This window comes from Myotis davidii, unplaced genomic scaffold (assembly GCF_000327345.1).
Source record: "Myotis davidii unplaced genomic scaffold, ASM32734v1 scaffold415, whole genome shotgun sequence".
Classification (NCBI taxonomy): Eukaryota; Metazoa; Chordata; class Mammalia; order Chiroptera; family Vespertilionidae; genus Myotis; species Myotis davidii.
This window is the reverse complement of record NW_006287951.1, coordinates 2113598-2133912: the sequence shown is the minus strand read 5'-3', so window position 1 is coordinate 2133912 and position 20315 is coordinate 2113598. Positions and strand designations below refer to the sequence as shown.

The window sequence follows — 20315 nt, the reverse complement described above, 5'->3', positions numbered from 1 at the left end:
GGAAGGAGCCACACTCAAGGGGCCAAAGAGCCGCATGTGGCTCGCGAGCCGCAGTTTGTCGACCACTGAACTAGGTTATATATGCTAAGTGCTGGGAATAATAAAATTAATGATATACCCCTTAGCTTCAGGTATTTAATCTTTGATATGAACCCATAATTATGAAGTTTTATGAAGTTGATGATTATGGTATGTGAATTACAGTGTGGGATACAAAAGGTGCTGGTCCTAGCCTGGGTGAGTCAGAGATGACAAGGAAGACATTACCACCAGGATAGGGTGAGAGGTCAAGAAGGAGTGATAGACAGTTTTATTTTTCCGAGACACGATTCTTGTTTCCCGCCTCCGGGATTCCCAGTTGCTGACTGAAGACATCCCCAGCTGTAGGGGTTGGCTGTCAAAGCCCTGCTTTATGCAGAGATGTATCTCCCCTGTTCCTTGAACCTTTTCCCCTTTCTGTCCATGTTCTTTCTAGCTGCTCTGGTCAGGTGATTATTGTCCCTCACTTCAGCCCTACACTCTGCCCTTTGGGACTTTTTTTCAGTTTCCTTTTGTCCACCAGGCTCCCTACATTTCCACCAGGCAAACCCTGTTCATTCTTCACATTTCAGCTTTATTGCCATCTCTTTCAGGAAGTTTTTTCTAATCCTCCCAGCTACCCATTTCGCTCTCCCCTCTCCCACTCTCTCCCCCTACCTTTCTGTGTCTCTCTCTTCGGAGTAACGATTCCTATACCTTTTCCTCCTGAAAGCATTTCTCTGAGTACTTGTCTCTCCTACTAGAACGTAAGCTTTTTCCAGTTAGAGAGCAGTGTGTGTTACTTATTGCTGAATCCCCAGTCCTGACAGTGTTGTTCATATGTTGGGTAAGCACATTTGTGGCACAAAGCCCCAGGGGACAGGGAGCCTGGTTGAATTCAGTACCTGCCCTGAAGTTCTCTCTGTTCCCATTGTTTTCCTTTCTTTACCTGAGTCAAGAAAAAACGAGAAGGGAGATGCGAATGAGAAGAGGAATACATGGGTGATGTGTTTCAGCATGTGTTTTGTATGTATGGTAGTGCTGAAGTTAGACTTCGGTTTTATAGAGGAAGAAAAGGTCTTTGGAAGCACCGAGGGAGAAACGAGGTGAGGGAACAGGCAGACTTAGAGGGACAATGAAGAGCATGACACTTAGAGGTCAGTCTCCATGTACACATTTCCCTTGAGTGTTTGAGTGCTTTCCCTCAAGGGAAACTGCCGTTGTATTGAGTGTTTTCTGTTTACCAGCATTGTACAAGCACTTTACATGTATTATATGAGTGTGCCAGGGCTGGGAGCCCACATCGGCCAGAGCTGTGCAGGCACTTCCAGATTCCTCGGGGCATATACCTCTGTCTGCGGAAATAATCTGTTAGCACCCATGAATCGGTCCCAGTTCTCTCTAGCTTTCAGCTGGATGTTTCCAGACATTGCCTGAATAAAAGCAACTTACACTGTCACCTGTTTTCAGAGCACAGCATAGTAGTTAAGAGCTTGGCCTCTGGAGCCAGAGCGTCTCTGAATTCGGGTGTCCTGCTTACTAGCTTTCTGGCCTCAAGTATGTTATGTCGCCTCTTTATGTGTCAGTTTTTCTCGTCTCTAAAGCAGAGATAATAGTGGCACATACTTGCTGGGGATGTTGTGAATTTACATATACTAAGTGCCATTATTATGATATTTGTTTTCAGAAAGGTTCGGTGTATTAGTAGTGATGGACTAATTACTTCTGCTTTTTTCTGTTCTGTTAGCCACTATTTATGATGTGCCTGGCAAGCTAACAGGGGTGACTAGCAAGTTCCCATCCAGTAATCCAAGAGCATTTAAGAGACACACACTTCCCTCTGCACAGGGCCCACTGAGATCGCAGTGGCTGCCGCTGTATTGCGTGTTTTCTGTTCACCAGCACTGTACAAGCACTTCACATGTATTATCTGATTTGACACTCACGTCACCTACGGTGTGAAATTGTCCTCATTTTAAAGATGAACACACAGGCTTAAAGCGATTAACTTTTCCAGGACAGCAGTGCTAGCACCAGGGCAGAGCAGCAGGAGACTCATTATTGCAGTAGCTCATATTGTAACTGTACAAAGCATTTGCTGCGTGTCAGGCGCTGTTACACATGCTTGACCCCCGGTAGTTCCCCTAATCCTCGCAGCAGCCCTGTGCGGTTGATGGGACTCGTGGCTCCATGGAATTCCTGGGGCAGGGGTGATGGAGAGTTCCTCGATTCCAGGCAGTCAGGAGCCGAATCCTGCTACACACAGAGTTTCTTTAGAGGCAGAGAAGGAAACTGCCTGGGCGGTGCTCCTGCCAGGAGCACTTGGGTCCCATGTGTGTAGCTGTCCCTGTCCTGACACCCGAGGTGATCTTTCCGTCTCAGTGCTCTGCCAGGTGAGACTGTCCTGAGAGGCAGAGCTTCTCGCCACTTCACTCCGAGGCCCTGCCCCAGTGGGTGCAGAGCATCCCACACTGTGGTCTTCCCCTGTTCCCTCGTGACTGCAGGGAAGTTCGTTCCTCGTTTGTGGGTACTTGAACTTGCTATTTTGCAATATCTTCATTTTCCATTATCTCCATTACCCCATCACCTTCACCATGACTAGTGAGTGACAAGGTCACCTGTATTTCTTTTTGTTTCTATATCTAGTGCCTAACAGGTCTCAGCCGAATGAATGTTGGATGGAAAATTTGTTGATTGAAGAATGAGTAGAGAGAGGCAAAAACCACTCTGTTATACCAGGGGTGGGGAACCTTTTTTTTGCCAAGGGCTATTTGGATATTTCATAACATCATTCATGGGCCATGCAAAATTAACAACTTAAAAATTAGCCTGCTATATTTGGTCAAGCATTTAATTAACTCACCCCCAGTGCCTTGGCAGCACTGAGGGAGAAATGAGGTAACAGGAATGAGGCAGGGCCAGACCAAGTGATTTCTCGGGCCTTATACTGTCGCCCGCGGCCTGGACGTTCCCAACCTCTGCGTTATACCAATAATTCTTTGCCTCTTTCGGTATATATCACCAACTCATGTCAGAAGCAACTGTTCTGTCTTTTTGTTACAAGGAAGTATGGTTTTCTCTGCTCAGTGGTCGAGTCAGTAGTTGTTCACTGAGCTGTCACTGAGGCTCGGTTGGGCCCCCTGGACCTGCAGTGCCAGGCGCTGGCTTCAGTGCTGGGGAGGAAGGAGTGAACAGGCAGGTGCTCTCCCCGCCTCAGGGCCTGATAGCGGCCTGGGCAAGGCGGATAGTGAAGAAGAAATCCCTGCTGTCCAGCTTCAGGAGGCAGGTCTTTGTATATTATGTCTACTGCCGGGTCCCCAGCACCCAGCACAGCATCTGGCATGTAGTAGACACTTAACAGATATTTGTGGAATGAATAAATAAAGTTACAGAGAAGACAGAGAAACACAGATTGTAATAAGTGCTGTGAAGGAAAATGATGCTCTTTGCCCTAACTCCTAATTTCAGCTCTGAAGCAGAGTTAATATCCCCATAACTAATCTTACTTGATTATGAAAATCAAATTAGGTAATTTATTTAGACTGGTTTTAAGCTATTAAGTGCTAGAAAGCGTACATTTTTATCCCGTTTTCTACCTCATGTGATACAGGTATATAGGTTACGGGTTTTTAGTTACCAGGGGTGGGTCCCCGACTGCTGCCCACCTCTTTTTTAACAGTAAGTCTGGGGTTTAAAGGTTTGTTTAACCACTTAACGTAGTGCTTTACTCATTGTAGGGACTCACTAAATATCTGCTGAACAAACAAAAAATTGGCATGGACATACTCATAACATCTTGGTATGCCCACAGTATTTTCAAGAATTCTGAGTTGGTACAAGAGTGCCACCTACTGGAGATAGTAAATAACTTGGGGTCTGAGCATTCTCCCACTAGTGTATGTTGGTTGCAAGGGAATATTTATTCAACTTGAGCCTCAAAAAGTCCTGGGTGTAGGTTATTTTTCGTTTTATTTTATGGGAAATAAATTGAAGTTCCTTATTTCCCCCCTTTTGGGGGATGGGGATGCTTCTTTTCCCTCTTGTTATTGAATCCTGGACTTTTAACGACTTTGTTTTCTGGGTGATCTTTGAGTAGCACTCCAGAAATGGGTGTCTTGTGCTTCCTTGTCATTCTAAGGCTTGGGGATGCATAATATTAGTAATAACAAAAATAATTAGTAATAATAATCTGTAAATGCTCTGTTATTCCCTCATCTGTATGCCATTTGATTTTGGACCATCATTAAAAGAGATCTATCTTTCTATTCCTTTTCTTAAAAACAATCTAATTGGATGGCATGGGCTCTTTTCATAAGAGGTGATTCATAGTTCCGTAACGTATTGTTTATCGTTGTATGAGGTTCAGGACAGCTATTATCTGTGGTATCTTAGGACTGGCACCTACATTTCTGAATGACTTTGATAGGTGAACCTGCTTGATGATTGTGGAAGTAGAAGGGAAAGAAAAAAATCTAGCTTTGCATTATGGGGTAGTTAAAATTTTCAATATGAAACATTTGTGATGGAGATCCATGCATTATTGCCATCTCTGTCAGGACTTTAAGCTAGTTATAATGTCTACATGCTTTTTGTGTGATTGGAGAAAGGACATTTCTCATTGAAGCTGACATTCCAAATATTTCTCTTAATTGTTTGTAGCATCAGTGCCAGCAGCAGTTCCCAAGGGCTGTCTCAGCCATCTACCCAGACGACTCAGTATCTGAGAGCCGACACACCCAACAATGCAACTCCTATCACCAGTAAGAGTTAATTTAATTCTAAAGTTGATTTACTAAAATTGTCTGTGGTCTGTCTGTCAGTGGTCCTATGTGGTTAGTTACTTATGGAACAAGTGTATCATACTACATACATAGTGTCTGGTTGCATAATTAGGCTTGATCCTCAACTTTTGCTTTCTGGAGCATTGAATGAAACATTCTGGAATTGGAGTATGAAAATAAAATTTACGTTTAATTGCTATATTTAGTTTCATGGAGATTTCCATAGATTAATTATTTTAAAGAGCTATAAAATCACTCCTATAGAAATCCGGAAGGAAGATTTTCAGGTATTTAGGTAGCCATTGAGCTGCATGAAGACAGAGACTTGGATTTTAATACATTGTTTGGTGGTCTGATGGGCTATGGTAAGGACTTTCCATTGTTTCCTAATCTGGATAGGACACTAGCTGCTATTAGAATTGAGAGCTCGAGATCTGATTTCCTGTTTTTTGAATAAGGGTTTTGTTTTGTTAAAGTTTACCCGAGGATATTTTTAGAGAGAATGGAGGAGGGAGGGGGAAAAAACATTGATGTGAGAGAGAAACATCAATTGGTTGCCTCACACACACATCCCAACCAGGGCCAGGTATTGAACCTGCAACACAGGTACATGCCCTTGACCAGGAATTGATCCCATGACCCAACAATGTGTGAGCTGATGTTTCTAACCACATAGCAACACTAGCCAGGGCTTGAATAGGATTTTGATAAAAGTTCTTATACTGGAACATGTAGATGGGAAATTATCATTCACAGAGTATAATGTAGACAGAGAGGAATCAGTCACCGTACAAATAAGGAACAAGGCAACATCAAGATAGACACTAGGTCACAAGTCAGGGCTCCACTCATTGGTGCTGTTGATGAATTAGGTTCTTATAGGCATTAACTGTTACCTTCCTTGGGCTAGCATTTTTCTTTAGTAAACTAATACTAAGAATATCTATTCTTCACCCACTGCCCTATTGTGGTCTTTCAATACCGTTTCCCAAAAAAAGAACCAGAATTCTTTGACGAAATGCATGGTTCCAGGATTTAATCAGGAATGGACCAGATAAAACTGTTGCTGAGCCAAAAATCAAGGGAGCTGCGAACGACTTGAAGAGCTCCCAAAATGGGCCCTTTGGAGCATCTAAAACGATGATGACTGCAATGAATTTTAACATAAACTGTATAAATCCACGGGTTTATAATGATACCTTTTTAAAAAATTGATCATTTTCAGGTAACTACGGCACCAGCAATACCTTACTCTGACAGCTGGCTCCATTACAGCTGGTATTTCAGAGTAACCAGATAGTGCTGGTTTATGAGGAAAATGTTTCTTCACAGAAGTCTCTCAGCTGATAAATATGGAAGAAATTGTAGAGTTAGAAATTATATTTGTAATCCCAATAAAATGTTTGATTCAGGAAAAGTTCACCAATATTTAAATCCCTGTGAACAAAGGGAAATGGGATCTTTATCATTTGAGGGATCAGATTGTCACACCCATATCCACTCATGAATCTAGCATCACAAAAAGCAGGACAAACAGATGCTTCGTATTCACGGTTGTGACGCACCGGCCCTGGGTTTGTTTCTCCTCCCACCCTCAAGAGTTACCTGGATCTACCAGATCTAAAGAAGGTGATAGAACTGATTTACAATTTACAAGAAATACAGACGTTAAATGATATTCGAAAAAGAAGATGCCAGATATTCTTTGGAATAACTGACCGAGTTTCTTTAATAAGATCGTGGCAAGAAAAAAAGGGGCGGGGGAGGGTAGAGGGGGCATAGATGAAAATAAATTTAAAAGAAATCATAACAGTAATTGCCATCACCACCAACAAAAGAAAGAAATATATGCTCTTCAGGAAACATGATGATGAATGTGAACGTAGTCCAGACTATTCAGCATAAACAAAACATTGCTTTTAATATTCAAATGTCAAGCTTTGCTCTTGGGAGTCAATTTGTGATTGTGGATATAACCTTAAAGGGGCAGATAATTCAATTATTGTATAAGCTGAAAGCAAAATACTTTTTAAAAAAGTCAGTGGGAATACATTTACTTATTAAAATACATTTTTAGTTACCATCAATAAAAAATTTCCTTGTTTTTGTGACTATAACCTTAAGTAGATAGATTATTTATTATATATGATAAGACGAATACTTTTTTTTTTATTATTTATTACAAAGGGTATTACATATGTGTCCATTTTTTCCCCCCGCCCAAGACGAATACTTTTTGAAAAAACTCAATGGAAATACATTTGTTTATAGATTAAGAAAAGAAAAAGGAGCAGAAAAAAATATTTGAAGACATAATGGCCAAGAGTTTTCCAAAATAACAAAATCCAACAGACCACAGGTCCAAGAAACTTAGAGAACTCTAGGCAGGATTAAACAGATACAGATACTCACAACTAGGCATGTCTTGGTCAAACTGCTGATAGTGCAATCGGGTTGTCAGGCTAATCCATCCATCATGAAGTTCCCCAAAGCCTTGCATGTCATTCTTTTAGCAGCCATTGATGACCCCTATCTAGGTCCACTAATACTTCTGGGATTTTCTTCTCAATCTTTCCCAAAGCAAACAAACCATTGGAGATACTATTCCAATTTCCCCTTGCTAACACTGGATCTTCCTTTTATTCTAACTTTTTTGGGGGAGAGGAGGTATGAAAATTTTAATTATGGCTAGAATTTTTTTTGCTGTCATTAAAAAATGAGTGAGAGTTAAGGGTACTGAAAACAAATATACAACGGTAGGACTAGGCTCTATGGATATCAGAATGATTAAATTGCGTACACATTTTGTTAGACATTTTTACAAACATCTCTTCCTTTGAAAAGTTCTTTTGTTAGGAGACTATATTAGAAAATCTTTTGGGAAGCAAACAGTCCATAAGATGGATTAAATTGAATTCCATGAATCAAAGCTTGTTTAATTTGGCTGAAAGGCAATTGAAGTGGCAGTAATGGTAATATTATTTTTAGTGTTTCTTATTTTAATTCTTCATTTTGAGATTTTGGGGTAGGTGGAAAAGTTTTTCTTTAAAATTAAGTATGGCCTACATAAATGATTTCCCCTGTTCGTGTGTGTGCACATTCATTCATTCCTGTGACTTGAATCCTGAGCTCCTAACCGACCTAGTTGACCGTGATGCCATACTAAGGGTATTTATATTTCTTGGTTTGGCTTTGTTGGCTCCTCAGGTTATCCTACCCTGCGAATAGAGAAGAACGACCTAAGAAGTGTCACTCTTTTGGAGGCCAAAGCTAAGGTGAAGGATATAGCAATCTCCAGAGAGAGGATAACTCTAAAAGATGTACTCCAAGAAGGTATTTATTATTTCAAAATCAGGTTTTCACAGAAGATTTAATGTTAGCACTAACACATTTTTTGTTTCAAGTTTTAAGAATTTGATTTTATGTCTAAGGATAGAAAGCAGTGCATAATTTATTTCTTTATAAAACTGATTTTATTTTTCCCTTCTTTAGATCTTTAATTCGATTTAGTATGGCTTTGGTGTAATTCTTGATTTTCAAGTATATTAAAGCACTTATATTAATGCTTGTTCCCTTTAAAGTATATTTTCTTTCTGTTTAGTTCTTCTTTAAAGATTATTACAACCTAGTAGGCCTCTTTGAAATAGTCTAAGTAATTTTCTCTGTGGCATATAGTGTGGGGTTCTAGCAGAAGGAGCGTGCATGGGCTTCGGAGTTACACCCAACTTCCAGTTCCATTCCTACAACCTTGGAGAAATCACTTCATATATTCTGTGTCCAATTTTCTCTTCTGTAAATTTGGACTACCCGGTCTCCTCTTAGGCTAGTTACAAGAAATGATGCACATTAAATCAACTAACACATTTAGGTGTTAGATAGATATTAGTACCCTTTCCTTCCCCACTTGTTGGTCCTTGCTTTGAGTTTTAGGATATTGATTGGAGAGATGGTGAAAGAAGAGGACAGAAATTAATAATAAATACTTTGTTGAGCTCTTCAAGTTGTTAAATACAGAGTTACTCTCCCCGCCACCGCCACCCCCCTCTGTAATTCGGTTAGGAATGTTTTGGATGCATGAGGCATTTGAATTTATCTGTTGGTTTGGATGCAGTAGGTCAATCACAGCTAATTGGGGATCTTGAACTGTCCCCAGTGGCAAATAGTAATTAACCGGTGCAGATGTTTTGTGTCTGTTTTTGAATGCGTGAGAATAGTCTCCCCTTTGTCATTGTGCTGAGGCTAAGCCCAGAAATTCAGATGCCTCTGTGGATACCCCACTGCTGAGCGTCAGTGCTCCTGGCTGTGTCACTGGTTTATTTAGGATAATTCAGAAAGAATTCTCATGTACTTGTGAGATCTGGTAATTCTGAAAGCGAATTATTTCTTTTTTAAAAAATATATTTTTATGTATTTCAGAGAGAAAGGGAGAGGGAGAGAGATAGAAACATCAATGATGAGAGAGAATCATTGATTGACTGCCTCCTGCATGCCCCCTACTGAGGATCGAGCCTGAAACCTGGGCATGTGCCCTTGACCAGAATCAAACCTGGGACTCTTCAGGCCGACGCTCTATCCACTGAGCCAAATCAGCTAGGGTGAAAGCAAATTATTTCATAGTAACAAAGAACTTCTAACAGTCATTAAAAAAACAAAGACTTGGGTCTTCTTACTCCAGGGCTATAGTAATGGTGTTGATCACATACACCCTTGTTATGTTTAAGTTATATTGTGGCAGAAAGTTTTGTACTTATAATTTTATGAAGGTTATTTTATATCTCTCATTTCTTTCCCATTTAGGTACTTTTGGGCGTATTTTCCATGGGATTTTAATAGATGAAAAAGATCCAAACAAAGAAAAGCAAGCATTTGTAAAAACAGTTAAAGGTAAGAATTTTTTCCATACTATTTCCATAATGCTTTCCTGTTTAAGGTGGCTCATGCCAGCTAAATTCTGCCTTAACCCCTTCCCCAATAATTTTTTTGTTAAAAACGTTTCTTTTTCAGACTAATTTTTTTATTTTGGTTCTATATAGTATTTTTGATGCTGGTTATGAAAACAGTTTGTAATTATTTTTTCTTCCCATTTTTGTGGTTAAGAATAGTATTTCCTCAGAAAGTTTCTAGATGAAATTATTTAGAATGGTACGTATGTAGCTGGTTTTTGAAGGTAAAGTTTTTAGACGAGTATACTCGTCGACGACTGAAAAAAGAACATTTTGTGAAAACGTGTATACACGTTTCTGCCGGGGAAGGGGTTAAATTCTCAGTGTGTGCCAGACCTTTATAAATCAGTCCATGTTAATTTAGCTCATATGAGACTATTAAGGAGTTTTGGGTAGTTCTCATTAAAGTATAGAAGACTAATAAATTAAGACCTTAAACATTTATTAGATATTACTCAGGCTTTTAGTTAAACTGCATCCACTTGACTTCATTATTGCTACATATAATATTGTGGTTTTCCTAAGTTAAAAATCTTTGGGTTTCACCCTTAAAAAAACATTGTTAAAGGTGGTGAGGGGGAGTAGAAGAGAGGATAGGGGTGATAAATGTTGACAGGAGACTTGACTTGGGGTGGTGAATACATTGTACAATATACAGATGATATGTTATAGAATTATATACCTGAAACTTACATCATTTTATTAACCAGTGTGACCCCAGTAAATTCAGTTAGATAAACAACATTGTTAATAGTTTTCCCTCCTCTCTCTCCACCTGCCCAGTACTGAACACTATAAAGAAAAAAGATGAGCCCTGGCTCAGTTGGTTGGAGCATCGTTCCATGTTCCACGGGGTTGTAGGTTTGATTCTCAGTCAGAGCACATATAGCAGGCAACCAATTAATGTTTCTCTCTTCTTATCTCTTTCTCTGTCTCTCTTTCTCTTCCTTTTCCTCTCTCTCTAGAATCAATAGAAATATATCCTCAGGTAATGATTTTTTTAAAAAGGGATGATCCACTGTACCTTATGTGAATTTCCTTCCTACTGCCCCTGCCTTTGCTACATAATGCTGCAGAAAATATCCATATCCATGTGGCCACGTGTGGGCATGTCTTGTTATAGTTTTGCATGTATAGCCGTAGTTGGACTTGGCTGCCCCAAGAGGTATTACACTTAACATTTTGAATGATATTGCCAGATTGTTTTCTAAAAGGTGTAATACTAGTTTATATTTTCATGAATATATTAACCACCTGGAGAAATGTGATACCTACTTTTTCAATTATTGATTTATATCAACATTCTAAAAGATTTTTTTTAATTGAAATTTTTTAGAGAGGAAGGAAGAGGCAGTGAGAGAAATATCGATGTGAGAGTGAAACATTGATCATGCAGCTGCCTCCTGCACAAACCCGACCAGGGATCAAACCCAAACCTGGGCAAGCGCCCTGACTGGGAACCAAACTGGCCACTCCTCAGTGCATGGAATGGTGCCCAATCAACTGAGTCACACCGCTAGAGCATGATTTACATAAATTTTTTAATTAGATATTTCCTAACAGAATATATTAGAATATTATTTATATATGGCTTATCCCCTAATATAAATTAAATACTAGTAAGACTTTAAAACATTCGAATTTTAATTATTTATAATTGATGTTTCTAAGAGCTTAAATAATTCTTAGTATTTAAGAGAAAGAAAAATGTGGTAATTTATAAGGTGCTTAGTGTCTGACACTGATATAGATTGAGATGATAAGATAATTTTGAAAAAACAAATTTAGCATTTTGAATGCAGAAATTGAGGGCAAAATTAAATTCAATTTTATGAGTAGGAGGTGACAATTTTATGAAGTTTACAAAGTTAGTTTGTAAGAACATATTTCTAAATTTACTTAAAGTGATTCATGGAAACATGTTTATTGTTTCTAAAAAGTTGGGTTGTACTAATCTAACAAAAATTCCTTGGGATTTGATTTCTTTGAATTGGGCAAAATTGCTTGTTAGGGTGGTACAAACACACACTCACACTTTTTATCTTTTCTAAGTAAATGGTTTAACTCAGTATATTGTTCAGTACTTATATTATTCACCCACTTTTTCTAGCCCCAAAATAATTTTAAAGCTTAACATTTAAATCAGATCCCACCAGATTATCTGCCTAGTTTTGAGGGATAGTGTACATAGTACTCTTCGTAAATATAAACTTTGAACTCGAAGTTTAATAACCACTGCCTTTGGTTACATGTTCACCATTTTTTAAGGAAACATTTCCCCTTAATTCTAGTATTTCTTCTGGGCTTTATAAATATTATTTGGACAGTTTAGCCTGGGCTGTTATTAATTTGTCCTGAATGAATCTTGAATTAACAAAAGAGATTTCTGAACAGAATTGGGTTGATATAGGGTTGGAAGGGGAGAAAGAAGGAAATAATAGTGATAAGGAAACACAATGTGGATGCTGGGACTGTTTCACAAGATAAGGCTTCTCTTTCCGTATACACTTGAATTGGAGTCACTTGCTTGGTTCTACGCCTAACCACTGTGATGGCAATGTTCTCTTTGAGCCTGGCGGAAACAGAAGAAAGCACAGTGAGTCCTTAGCCAATATATGGTCATGATTTGCTTGGAAACAAAGAGGAAGTGCTTTGACCACAGCCCTCGCCTCCAAATTGTTAGATAACGTCACATGATTTTCTCTGAGATTTATTTTTTTACAATATTATGTTTATTTCTTAATTAAGCCTATATATAACTGAAAGTACTTTCACAAATCTCTATGCTTTGTTACATGCCACACAATTAGAAGTGCAGCTTAAATGCAAAAATAATATGTTTTGAAATGATCATTGACGTTTACCTTAGGGCAAACTTTGGCTTAAAAAATTCATAGTTTTGCAAAGACACTTAATAGATATTCCATTATAAATTTCTAGAGATTAAAGTTAGGAATCTGAATATTTCACACAGGATTATGAAATTGAATTTAATAAAATAAATGAAATAATTTGAGTTTTTTTGTGTTAAGTTCTTACTTAATAGCTAATCTTTTGTAACTTGTGAATGTTTTTTTATATCATTTTGTTCTCTCATAGCTTTTACAATGTGAATTATTTTATGGTACTCTTTTCAAACGTATCCATCTTGAAAATAGATCTTTCAGTATTTAAAATTAAAAGGCTAGAACTAGACTGGAAAAAGGGATCCAGGAAAATTATTTTTTTCTTAATAAGTGGGTAAAATTATTTTTTCTCCAATTCAATGTTTTCTTAGATCATCATCCAGTTCAGGTATCTCTTACTTAATAGAACATGTTTATATCAAAGTTAAGAACTGGAAAAATACTATGCATAAAATGACACATCCTGAAATTACCTTTTGTTCTGTTTGGGTCTCTGTACCGGTTAATGGGAAAGTGGTATACGCTTACCAACTGCTCTGGCCCTCCAATGATTACTAGTTTTTGATCCTAAAAACATCCTGCCAGCCCCCAAATAGTCTGGCTATAATTTTGTTAAAAATTAGTTAGATTACAGAAAGACTAATAATAAGGCACAGCCTGTCGTTCACTGAGTGATCCTAAATGTTTAGCAGTTTTTAGACAACTAGAGTTTATTTCACTGGACATTGGTGTGGATCACCGTTTCCAAAGAAGTACCACGTGTTCCACATCCTTGGCTTTTTGTCCACGTATTTGACATTCCGACAAAAGTGAAGCTTCCTGGAAAGGGACACTAATAGCAAGTCGTGGGAGAGGGAAGTAAATTAAACATCTGTTAGAGTTGGAAGTAAATGAAATTTGCAATTTATCAGCTTTAAGGAGTGAATGTGACATGTAATCCTAGTGCCTGAGCTCAGTGGTCCAGATTTTACTGTTGGTTTTGCATTTTACGAGGTAGGGCTGGGATGTGGATCTTGGCTTTGCCAATCTTTATATCTTCTCCTCCCTCTAATATTGCATTGGTCAGAAGCTTTATAAATTATCATTACTATTTTTACTGTTATTATTACTATTTTTACTGTTGACAGTAAAAACTATTTTTATGGTTTCTTTGAAAGTGTTTTTAAGGATATACTCATGTTTTTGGCTTCTAAGACCTTTTTTTAAAAAACGACACTCATTTTTAATTTTATAATGAAAATATACTTTTTGCTTATTGGAAATGTTCTTTTCAAAGAGTGGAAAAATGCCTTCTCTTTAATTTTTTTTTTCTTATTGATTTGTAAAAACTCTTTAAAGAAGGGGGACAGAAAGGAAAAGGAAAAGCCCTTAGTGTGCCTTATGTGTCACAGATATTCTTCCAATCTGTTATTAACTTCTCTACTTTGTTTATAGAACCTTAATTTCTAAGTTTTATGTAGTCAGATTTATCTTTAACGACTTCTGTTAGTGTTGACCTATTCAACAAGACACTACCTACTGCAATAGAATTTTAAGCAAGACCTATTTAAATTTACTTGAGACAGTTATTTACTAAAAGCAGAGAATAGTAATGCCATATGTATATACAGTATTGTCATTCAAAATAATGTCTTTTTCTTGACATAGATCAAGCTTCTGAAATTCAGGTGACAATGATGCTCACTGAAAGTTGTAAGCTGCGAGGCCTTCATCACAGGTGAGAGGAAGAGCCACCAGCACTTGTTAAGCATGGTGGCACTGTACTTCACATCTTCATTTTAAGAACATTGTGATGTGTTCTGAATTGAATAGTGTCTTTTTGGATAGTTTGGGTTTTTTCTGAGTATAAAAAGGAAAGGCATGCTCATAGCATAAAATTTAAAAATGCAATCAAGTCTATACAAGAGCATATAAGCCCACATCTGGATAATCATAGCTAAGCATTGGAGAGTTTATACATATTTATGTGCATATTTCCCTTTAAAAGTAGAATAATGATAATACATGTGCTAAAAAAACTTTGTTACAAAATTTTTGAACCTAGAGAATGCTGAAGTCAAGAATAATAAACACGAAAAGACTGCCTCCTAAATTCATTGTTAGTTATTAACATTTTGCCATTTTTATTTGCATGTGTACATTTAAGTGTATGTGTAACATCTGTCTAGATAGATGGTAGATATTTGTGAGTGTGGAAGTATTTTAAGGTAAATTGGACATCTTAACACTTTTGATTCATTTAAAAGAATATCTTTCTATATAATCATATACTGTTGTTATCCTTAGCAAGGTTAACACACTTCTTGGTATAATAAAACAATATCTAACTTTTCATGTCAGTCACTATAAATTCATGACTACATTTTAAAAGGCTACATCAGCACACTACCACATTTCATTTAACCAATCTCTTGTTAGGTCATAGTAGGATTTTTGTTGTTGTTGTTAATCCTCACCCGAGGATATTTTTCCATTGATTTTTTTAGGGAGAATAGAAGAGAGAGGGAAAGACAGAGAGAAACATCGATGTGAGAGAAACACATCGATTGGTTGCCTCCTGCAAGAGCCTCAACCAGGGCCTGGGCCAGGGAGGAGCCTGCAACCAAGGTATGTGCCCTTGACTGAAACCGAACTCAGGACCCTTCGGTCCCCAGGCCAACGCTCTATCTACTGAGCCAAACTGGCTAGGGCAGTCAATGTATGATTTTTAAAAAGATACTTGTAGTTCTATATGAAGAGCTTTAAAAATATATTGAAAGAGAAAGAAAAACGTTGGTATGAGAGTAGAACATGATCAGCTGCCTCCGGAATGCCCCCTGCTGGGATAAAACCTGGAATCTGGGCATATGACCTGACTGGGAATCGAACCAGCAACCTTTTGGTGCACGGGATGACACCCAACCAACTGAGCCACACACCGGCCAGGGCTAAAGAGCTTTTTTAAAAGCTTGATAGTCTTCTTCATAGAGCTGTGACAAAAAGCTTTTACCTTCTGAGCCAACACAATAGCTGTTGGTGTGAACGAATCAAAATTACACTTTTTTTTTGGTCAGGTCAGCAAAAAGTGTTTTCTGGGGGGTGCCGTGGAATTTTAGTACTTTATGTGTGCCACGAGGTGAAAAGGCTGAGCATCGCTGCCTTCCAGCTCTGACTCGGCAAGGACACTCGGCAAGACTGAGAGCTGGATGCAGTTCTCGCCTACGTTCCCACAGAACCCACCCTTCTTCCACCGTGTTCTCTGCGGCACCTGCTTCTGCTCTCATCCACTCTTCTTAGATCCCAGACCTTCCTCCTTGTCCTCCTTTACTTTATGAAATGGGTGGAACGAAGAGCAGCCATTTGTACCTTGAAACATTTTCGTGCCACTTGTTACCTTTCCCAGAGGGGATTTTAATCCTCTGATGATAGAAAAATGATGTGATCTCCTCTAGCAAACTTGCTGTGCCTGGATAAATGCCTTAAACTCTGCTCAGGGAATTGCAGTCCTGAGGAAAGGGGCAGAGGGGTGATTCTGGGGGAGGTGGTGGTAAAGAGCTTGGGCACCTCTTCACATCCCCCCTGACATGCTCACTTAACCCTGAGGGCAGACTTGCTGTAGTCACTGTAGTGTGCATGGGACTTCCAGGAGTTTTCATCTCCCCTGTGCTCCCTTTTGTTCCCCTGGGAGGAAACGTCCCGGGGAAAGTGTGAGGGTTTTGGAATCAGATGAAGATTTGCTTTTTATTCTTTGTGTACTTGCTTTTTGACCTTGGCATTACCTAACCTCTCTCTTCACTTCTGCCTGTGAAGTGGGACTCATCGTCACTGCCACTCTCAGGCTGCAGTGCAAGCAGAAGCCTTACGGAGAGGTTACCTCATACAGGTTTACTTATCTGAGCCCACATTTCCCCAGCTCCTCGAGCCAGTGCGTCCCCTCTGGGAACTCCTGCACACACAAGGGGAGCCCACAGCCTTCACATGCACACCGATGGTCAGGCCACAATGTGATGGTGGGTTTAAAGGAGAAACACGTATGCTCAATTGAGACAGTTTAGGAAGTGCAGAAAAGCAAGTTATAACTGATCCAGAGTCCCACAACTCAACACAACAGCTCCTTAATCGTGGCATCTTTCTGTGCAGTTTTATCCCTCCCGCCCCCCCCATGACTATAATTATCCTGCAAACAGGTGACTTTTGTGTCTCGCTTTCCTACGAGATCAGCTTTTACTCATGTTCTCGTAACAGCTCTTCTTTACTTACTTTTTGGACATTCAAGTGTTTTGCAACTTTTTGCAATCAATAGTAATTGTCCTTGTTCTCGTAGCTTTTTTCCTTACTAAACATGTTTGGAAGCAGATTATGCTAAGTTAAGGAACAGGAATGTTTTTAAAGCTATATTATTTCTGTGTTTATCAACTATTAAATGCTAGCTTTCTGTGATATAAAATATGAGGTATTAGGTGTAAAAATAAGAGTCTGTGTTAGTTTTTGCCTTCTAGAAGTTTTCAGCTTAGTGGGGAAGATAAGGTAATTATATAAAAAGTCACATAACTGTGGGAAAAATTAACGGTTATTTCCAGATACCAATTAGGCAGTAGGGTGAAATGTATTTATTGTGCCATAGAAATGAAAAAAGGAAAAAGATTGTTTACCACATGCTTAATTTTGCATGTTACAGCAATGTCTTATGGTTGGTGGGATTCCTATGTTAGAGGTATGGAAACTAAGGCCAAAAGAGATGGTCGCACAGGCAGTTAATGGTAAATTATGGTTTTGGAAATTGGATTCTAAATACCATGCGACCAGCTAAAAACGTCTTGGCTTTTGCGACAGTTTCAGCCTCTGAAAGGCCTTCTTGATTGTCATGTTCTTGTCCACCGTCTGCATCAGGCCTTTTTTTAAAGTGTGATGATGGACAGAATCGGATATTATCGTAATATTCTCATAGTCAAACATTTGTCTCTAATTATCCTTTAGAGTAAAGATTGAGTGTGGCCAGATGTGTCTCCAGAGAATTCAGTCCACAGGAAGCAGCTTTGAGTTTATAACTTTCCCCATCGAGAGAGTGCATCTATGGGAAATGTTAAAGTCTACTTTAAAGGAGCATTTATAATTTTATGTTTTTAATGGTAATCTTGTTTCTAAGTTCATATGTTAGAGATAATTCTTATTTTAGGTTTTCTTTATTGTATTGCTGTTTATTCCAAGTAAGCTCCTGAAGTTTTAAGTTTCACTTGTGTTTCTCCTGATTTCTGATTATTTTATAGAAATCTTCTTCCTATTACCCATGTGTGTATAGAAGAAGGAGAAAAGCCCATGGTGATATTGCCTTACATGAATTGGGGGAATCTAAAATTGTTTTTACGGCAGTGCAAATTAGTAGAGGCCAATAATCCTCAGGTGAGAACATTTGCCAAGTACCAGTTATTTACCAGTAGTTTCTGATATTGTCTTTGAAAGCAGATGTTTACATTCTTAACTATACTCTGTGTGAAGGCCTGCAAAAAGAAACTCAAAGTAAATCAGAAGGTATAACCTGTTGGACTAGAGCAGTGGTTCTCAACCTTCCTAATGCCGCGACCCTTTAATACAGTTCCTCATGTTGTGGTGACCCCCGAACCATAAAATTATTTTCGTTGCTACTTCATAACTATAATTTTGCTACTGTTATGAATCGTAATGTAAATATCTGATATGCAGGATGTATTTTCATTGTTACAAATTGAACATAATTAAAGCATAGTGATTAATCACAAAAACAATATGTAATTATATATGTGTTTTCCGATGGTCTTAGGCGACCCCTGTGAAAGGGTCGTTCCACCCCCAAAGGGGTCGCGACCCATGGGTTGAGAACCGCTGGTCTAGAAGAAGATTGCTTTATGATTCCTGCCTAAAGGCGTACGCTTTGCTGATGCTGAAGTTTTTCCTTGTCTACCCATTGTGTGTTTATTTAGAATCACCTCTGTGTAACACCTTCCCAGTAACACCCTCCCAGTCATTTCACGGCTGTACGATGTTAGTCATCTAAGCATTTCTTTCTCTGCACTGCTTGTGCCATAGCTGTGAGGCATTAGTCACATTGCAAACGCATCATGATGGTAGTGGTGTCAAAACCTAGTAGGTGTTTGCTGCCACTGTATCTTGTAGCCCCATTAAGTTTGTTTCAAGATGTTATAATATTGTACTTACTACGGTTGCCAGGAGAACATGGATTTAGAGGCTGCATTGAGTATTTGGCTTAATATGTTTGACATGCTTTGTAAACGGACAGGATTAAAGCTGGTTCCTAACCAGTGGTTGGAGGCTGAAGCCCCAGCATCACTTGGGGAGGAAAGTCACTCCTCCGCCCACAGGACTGGCATCCTGGCTGCAGGGAGCACCCCGGCGTGGAGAGAGCTGTAGGCTTGTAGTCGTTTGAAAATGGTCCCTAGGGGGTAATTTCCTACTCAAAACTATTTGAGGAGAAAAGAACTGGTTATTGAGTAATAAGCGTCTGAAATGTTACCTTGTGTGTTCAGCATTGAGCAAACACTTATGAGCAGCCAGCTGCTCTGTGTGCTGGATGCTGGGGAGAGATATACCTAACAGATGAGAGAAGGAAATGGTAAATTTTTTTACAGAGTAAGGACCATAGTAGATAGAAGGACAAGGAATGTATTCTTAGTCAAAAAGTAGCTTTAAAAAAAATAAACAGCGTGTAAGTATTAAAAGTATTTTGGGATAGAGTGGGATTATGGAATAACATAAGCAGCTGCCATCATAATTTTTGTGCTAACTGCAAACATTGTCATTTTCTGTTTCCACAGGCAATTTCTCAGCAAGACCTGGTACACATGGCTATTCAGATTGCCTGTGGAATGAGCTATCTGGCCAGAAGGGAAGTCATCCACAAAGACCTGGCTGCTAGGAACTGTGTGTAGGTGCCACGGGCTCATCACTGTCAGCCGATGTTTAGTGTTCTTTGGACTTGGGGTTCTTTCCAGAAATCACAATGGGAATTACGTTGTATTTAAGAGTAACTGTGACCTATATTTTTTAAATATTCTGATTGCATTTGATATTTGTATCTTTACTTTTCAGCATTGATGACACACTTCAAGTTAAGATCACAGACAATGCCCTCTCCAGAGACTTGTTCCCCATGGACTACCACTGTCTGGGGGACAACGAAAACAGGCCAGTTCGGTGGATGGCTCTGGAAAGTCTGGTTAATAATGAGTTCTCCAGCGCTAGTGATGTGGTAAGTGCTGGGGCCCAGATTTCAACAAAATGGAAACAAGGCTTTCTGTTTTAAAATAATAATAATAATTACCATTATTATCATTAATGAAATCGAGTAACTTTTCCCTGAAATTTCTCATTGAGAAAGCAAGTGTAGTTAGCTCAGCCAGCCAGTTTACAGAGAGAAGCTGTGACCCAAACTATGGTCCATCGTTGTGTGGCATCTCACAATAACCAGATGAGGAGCACTGTTAACACTATGGGGTCGCTAACTAACTACTATTATCTCAGTATTAAAGGTGACAACATTGAGGCTTAGAGAGGTTACAATATTTTATTATTTTTATTTTCTCATTGAAGTCTCAGAATGACTAAGTGGTTCCAAGATCACAAAAACTTACTGTTTTCTTTTTTAAAATCACCTCTTCTAAGTATTATGACCTGTGTAATTTATTTCCTCAGAT

At 38.8% G+C, this 20315-nt stretch overlaps 1 protein-coding gene across 5 annotated transcripts in view; it reads left to right on the top strand.

Moving 5' to 3' along the window:
- The window catches only part of RYK (receptor-like tyrosine kinase), a 62032-nt gene that overhangs the window by 22395 nt on the left and 19322 nt on the right, over nt 1–20315 (top strand). For 3 of the 5 annotated variants that reach the window (XM_015561374.1, XM_015561377.1, XM_015561378.1), the window contains 7 exons: nt 4678–4778; nt 7998–8132; nt 9597–9683; nt 14296–14365; nt 17895–18027; nt 19437–19546; nt 19711–19870. In XM_015561374.1, coding sequence (XP_015416860.1) covers nt 4678–4778; nt 7998–8132; nt 9597–9683; nt 14296–14365; nt 17895–18027; nt 19437–19546; nt 19711–19870 — 796 coding nt within the window. The remainder of the gene's footprint in view (nt 1–4677; nt 4779–7997; nt 8133–9596; nt 9684–14295; nt 14366–17894; nt 18028–19436; nt 19547–19710; nt 19871–20315) is intronic. The other 2 variants (XM_015561375.1, XM_015561376.1) reach the window with 1 other exon arrangement.